General features: G+C 45.1%; 1 protein-coding gene across 1 annotated transcript; it reads left to right on the top strand.

Moving 5' to 3' along the window:
* Window positions 1-173: 173 nt before the first annotated feature.
* GPR78 (G protein-coupled receptor 78) lies at window positions 174-5,679 on the top strand. The gene is made up of 3 exons (XM_026054835.1): window positions 174-841; window positions 1,252-1,365; window positions 5,442-5,679. The coding sequence occupies exons 1-3, from the start codon at window positions 174-176 to the stop codon at window positions 5,677-5,679; spliced, it is 1,020 nt and encodes a 339-aa protein (XP_025910620.1).
* Window positions 5,680-6,000: the final 321 nt, after the last annotated feature.

Raw genomic sequence — 6,000 nt, 5'->3', positions numbered from 1 at the left:
CTGCTCGCTGCTGCCCTCCCGGCTCCGCTGCCCCGGCTCTGCTCGCCGCTGCCCCGCACCGCGCCGCCGGCAACATGCGCGGGCGGCCGCGGGCGGCGGCAGACGAGGCTGCGGTGCCGTCTCGGATGCCCCCTTCCTCCTGCCCTCGCCCGCTCCAGGCCACCCGCTGAGAGATGGACTTGGCAGGCGTGCTGCTGGCGTTGCTCCTCGTGCTGGTGCTGGTTGTCTCGCTGCTCTCCAACCTCCTGGTGCTGCTATGCTTCGTCTACAGTACGGAGATCCGCAAGCAAGTCGCCGGGGTTTTCCTGGTGAACTTATCTTTTTGCAACCTGCTCCTCACCGTCCTGAACATGCCTTTCACTCTGCTGGGGATCCTGAGGAACCAGCAACCCCTCGGGGGCTGCGTCTGCAAAGCGGTGGGTTTCCTGGAAACTTTCCTCACTTCCAACACGATGCTGAGCATGGCAGCGCTCAGCATCGACAAGTGGATTGCCGTGGTGTTCCCCTTAAGCTACACCAGCAAGATGCGGTATAAGGACGCTGTGATCCTCATGGGCTACTCGTGGCTCCACTCCCTCACCTTCCCCTTGGTATCCTTATTTTACTCGTGGGTAGATTACAGCAGCGTTTATGCCTCTTGCACCTTGCACCTGAAGGAAGAGACGGAGCGCAGAAGGTTTACAGTGTTCACCATCGTCTTTCACGCCACCAGTTTCATGCTGTCGCTGGTGATCTTGTGTTTCACCTATTTAAAGGTGTTGAAAGTCGCCCGGTTCCACTGCAAACGGATAGACATTATCACCATGCAGACTCTGGTTTTGCTGGTGGACATCCACCCCAGGTAACGTGTGCATGTTCATATTCATGGTCCCGGGACTCTGGCAGTACCCCAGGGTGGAAGGGGTGTCCTGCCTCCCCAGCACCCTTTCATGCGGTCCTGCCCGTCCCGGGCACACGGTGAACCCTCCCGCCTCCAATTCCAAAGGCTGCCTATTTTGCCAGAAGATGATGGCTTGTGCATTTGTAGAGCCCTCTTTGTTTAAATGTTAGTCCCAGAAGCCGGATACTCCCAGGTGCCCGAGCTCCCTTTAACAGGGAGCTGCTGCTTCGGTGACAGCGATCACCTCCAGGCACGGCGGGGCCGGGGCTGCCCTCGCCGGGGCCGGGGCTGCGAGTCCTTCCCCTCTCAGCTTGATTCGGGTGAGCTCGCCTCGCTTCCTAACTTGACCCATTGCTCTTTTCCCTTTGCAGTGTGAAACAGCGCTGTCTAAATGAGCAGAAGCGGAGAAGACAGCGGGCAACCAAGAAAATCAGTATTTTTATAGGGTCTTTCGTGATCTGTTTTGGTCCTTACATTATCACCAGGTTAGTACCTCCTGCTGGGGTGGGATGGGGTGGCGTGGGGGACTTTCCAGGATCGATCTGCCCTCTGATGTGCAGGATCCGGTGCCCCGGGGGCTTCCGACTAGTTTTGGGCTGCCGGAGCCTGACAGAGACCCGGGACCGGTTCCGAGGGTGTAGCACAGACACACGCAGACACACACAGACGCACACACACACCATGCACACGCTGACCCGGTCCGCAAGCCAAGCCAAGGCTTGTGAGCGCCGCTCACACTGCGAGCCCTGGCAGGCTCCAGCTCTCCTTCCTCATTGCAACTAGGTCTGAGCGCCTCTGCCAAGAGCAAGAGGCTTTTAGGACAAGTACCAGGAATTAATTACCTGCCAGTGGGAGATTAAGGCAGTATAGAGATTCACCACCCCTCCTTATTAGCAGAATCCAAGCAATGGAGAGGAAAGCAGACAGCTTTTCCTGATGAGCTCAGGTCTTTTTTTTTTTTTCCCCCCAAGGCGTAAATCCAAGCTTGCTGCTATTGGAAGCTGAAGTGACATAATTTAAAATTATCCAAGCTGATAATTTGGCAGATAAGCTTTTTGTCTGGAAACGTTATTGTTTGTAAATATATTGCTAACGGTGCAGCATGGCCTTGTGATGAGATGTGATAGCTATCTCCCAGGAAAGCTAATATTTAAACTTAAAAAGTGTACGAAAACACCATGACTGTCAGCTGGTCAGAATCACTGGCTTCCACCCTGGTGGTTTACACCTTTTTAAATAGTCGTACAGCATTCTCATTCCATACTTGTATAGTCTTTATACAACATATGGTTATTATTTTTAAAGCTTGCATAAATCAGCGAGTTGGAAGCCAACATATCTCTACTGAGTTGCAGCATGTCAGGATCTAGCCTTTCATTATAAACTAAAGTGGGCTACGGTTTTCACAAATGATATTTTTTTTAAATGTTGTACCATTTCACAGTGCATTTAAGAGAAAACTGACTTAGGAGAGAACTGACTTCCATCCAGTAAGGTGCATTAGCCTTGCAAAACCATCCTGGTGAGGGCTTTCTCAAGTTTGCTGCCAAGATGCCAGGGTCTTCAGAAACACCAGCTTGCAAAAATTGGACAGCTTTAGCACACTGATTTTACATAATCACTTATGCATTAATCATATATAAACATTGAAATTGCCCTTTTCTTACAGGGGTAGAGGGACAGATTAACACATCAGTACACAAAAGTGACGGTGCTTTTTAACCTTTAGGATGACATTTTTCAGTTCCATTTATATATTGAAAAGGATTGCTGACAGATTGCCTGGATAACTTCATTTTTTTCTGCAGTTGAAGGGATTGTTACAAATATTAACATTACATCACAAAGTTAAAAGGTTAACTGATTACTGTTCAGTACATTATGAGTAATTTTATATTCATTTTTTCCATGATCAGAACATACCTCTGTATCAAGATAAGGATGGATTTTGCCATCTTCTTTCCATCTGAATTTTATCCTGTTCAGCAAATTCCAGCATCACAGCACTTTTCAGGGTAGAGATTTTTTTTTATAATCTTCTAAAATAAAAGCTACTTTGTTCTCCACACCTTGCATTTGGCAAATGTGAGATGGTGCATTTTCTATGTGTGATAAACCAGAACTGGCACTGCATATGTCAATAGAGAGAGCACTGAGGCATGGTTTATGCAAATGCATGTGTCAAGGTGCAGCTTCTGTCTCAGTCACAAGGACTGAGATTTTTCAGTGACAGCAAAACAGGAAGTATTTGGGGAGTGCATCCTCAAAGGCTCTTTGCCTCAAAGGCAAGGCAGTGTCCAGGCAGCGCTAGATAGAAGGGGGAGGTTGAGGCGAGTTGCAGGACTTGCTGCTGTACCCCTTTCTCCACCATCCATTCATTCAGCTTTTTAGGGGGTTGCACTGATGCAGTCTCTGTGGAGGTAGTGAGACAGATCTCCTCTCCTATTTTCCTGCTCTTTGGCCTGGTGACTCAGGTTGTGCTGTGAGCTTAGTAGTTGCTCCTAATTTCAGAAATGTGGATGAGATTATGATCATTAGCAATATATTTGTCTGCTTACTGAAAGCCAACAGATGAATTTCATCTTTGCTGCAACAGCAGTGATATCAAGAAAATGATACTAAGATGCATTCAGACCGATCTTTCTAAGGCTGACTTGATTTGGCCAGGCTCCTTATCTTATTGAAATCAGTGTATTTTTTTTCTGTTCACTTCGATGAGATTACATTTGGGCCCATAATACATTAAAGGGGATGCACAGAAACACATCTATTTCCATAACTGAAAGAAAACCTACTCTTCTATTTAGTATGTTTATTAAAACATCAATTGTCTGTCAATATCAAGTGTATATTTCCTATATTAAGATGATATCCATCATGGGCTAAACTTAGAAACCACAGCAAGTGTCATTTATGGTAAATTTATTCATTCCTCAGATTTTGTGTCCTCACATGCTCTCTAGTTTGAATTCAGTGGAATTTTTTTCCAAGCAGCTTCAAGCAGAAGTTGTCCAATTTTTAGATGTATTTGCCGTAGGAATTATTTCACTTTTACCCAAACAAAACAGATTTCTTCCTGTCAGAGTTTAACTACCTATTGCTAAATTCAGTCCTAGTGGTGGTAAGCCAGCTTTTCTATACAGAGGGATGGGAACAGCTATAAAATTCAACACCTTACAAAATGAGAACTCTGCACTTTGGAAAGAGAAAGGGCCCAAAGGTTACTTCAAGCCTTGAGAAAGCTTCTGATCTTACATCCTCAAACTGTGATGTTTTAGGTATAAAAGGGGCTATTTTAACTCATGGTAAGATTTTTTTTCTATCTTATGAAATAAACATAGTTGTCCTTAATTGAGAGATGTCTGACTCTGATGAAAGCAAAATAGTTTTTTCTTCTACATGCAAAAAGTTGCACAAAAGTCGTACAGGTAATAAAAACTCTCACCCTGTTCTTTCCACCTTCCTGGAGAGGTTGCCCTCTACGGATGTGCTGTGTGCCAGACACTTGCTGGAATAGTCTGGTATGAAGGTTTCCTTTTACTTCTGTGGAAAAATTGTTTAACTTAGTTGAAGTTTCTCCACCCATGATTAATGCACTCATCTCAGCTGAGGTGCTGAGGCTACCAATCATCTGTGAAGCACAGGCCAATGGTCTGGAGATAGCTGGCTGGTAATATAACAATGATAAAAGGGTTGTCTCCTTGTTTTTCCTGGCCAAATTAGTGGTCAGCCAAGTACACACGGATACTTTCACAGGTAAGTAGATGCAGTTGTGCTCCTAACCTTACTGTGGGATTGCAGATGCCACCCAAATCTCTCTGAGATATTGCCATGATGTGCTTTGTACTACAACTACAACAACTAACATGAATTCTCTTTGCATATGTGATGTTTCACAGCAGTGGTACGATGCGGGTTCACTGTTTTGTATCTGAGGGGGGGATCCAGTGGTCTAGAATAGGTTTCTGACTTCATTTGAGGTGCTGTATGGTATCTAAAACCTCTACGAAGACCAGCAGATGAGACCCACAACTTCCAGGGGCAGCAGTCCGATGCCAAGCGGGGATATGCCCAAATGTCTCAAGTGTCACTAGACAGGTGTATTTAAGCAATTGAGTTGAGAGAGCCCCTATAGCCCAAGTTGCATGTGTCTGTCTCAGTTTTGCCATGGGAAAGGGATAATCAGTTATGTCACCAAGATTTTGACTATTGTCATTTAACAGCACAACTCCCTAAATTCAGAAAATTTTGCAACAAACTGCAGTACTTTCTTATCTCTGAGGCATGGGAGAATTAATACTGAAAGCATATTTTTTTCTCTCATTCCATAGAGGGAATTATTGTTGTCTCCCAGTGATCTTGCTAGGAAAGTTCCCTTTGCCTTTATTGAATACAAGGAAAAATGTAAACTGTTAAGTAAGTACAGGGACTTTCTTCTGCAGGGACCATGGACTGTAAGAAAATAATTGTTACTTTAGTGTTTCCTGAAGCATGAGTTGAGCACTGGGCTCCATGTGAATATAATACTCAAGCATTTCCCTTTCTCATTGATGTTTAACAGGTTGATAGAGCTCCTTCCTTTTGTTACCATAAACTACTACTGGGGAATTATAAGCAAGTGCCTCACCTACAGTAAGGCTGCATCAGATCCATTTGTTTACTCACTTTTACGTCAACAGTACAAGAAAGTTCTGATCAACATCGTCAATAGGATACTTAAGAGGGATCTGTATCCTTCATCAGGCTACAACAGCTCTCTCGACACTGAAAATGATTACTGCTTGCACAGAACAAACTAACAACACGACAATCATTCCCTTCTGAGTAAGACGGGCAGTTGCTGCTGCTGGAAAGTTGCCTTTTTCCTCTCACTCTGAGTAGACAAGGACAGCGACAGAGTCTCCGGGGTGTGAAAGCTGCATTAATGCAATGCACTTAATTGTGGACTTTCATGAAAGGTCCTTCTGTGGTCTTCAGCCAGCATGATATATGGCAAAGTCTGTCCCTGAATGAATGGAGTAGGTTTGAGGGGTTTAGAGGCTTAGAGAGCCTTTAGAGGCTTTAGAGAAGCTTAGAGAGCCTTTAATGTCTCATGTATGAAGATCTGTTATTTTACTGAG

This window comes from Apteryx rowi, unplaced genomic scaffold (assembly GCF_003343035.1).
Source record: "Apteryx rowi isolate R43461 unplaced genomic scaffold, aptRow1 scaffold_97, whole genome shotgun sequence".
NCBI lineage: Eukaryota > Metazoa > Chordata > Aves > Apterygiformes > Apterygidae > Apteryx > Apteryx rowi.
The sequence above is the reverse complement of the archived record's forward strand: the minus strand, read 5'-3'. Positions and strand labels throughout refer to the sequence as shown.

Bases quoted from the DNA above. Each gene is read 5' to 3' on its own strand.
- GPR78 (XM_026054835.1), top strand. From the start codon at position 174: ATGGACTTGGCAGGCGTGCTGCTGGCGTTGCTCCTCGTGCTGGTGCTG. The intron at 842-1,251 runs GTAACGTGTGCA...TTCCCTTTGCAG, and splicing joins CTGGTGGACATCCACCCCAG to TGTGAAACAGCGCTGTCTAA. The intron at 1,366-5,441 runs GTTAGTACCTCC...GATGTTTAACAG, and splicing joins GGTCCTTACATTATCACCAG to GTTGATAGAGCTCCTTCCTT.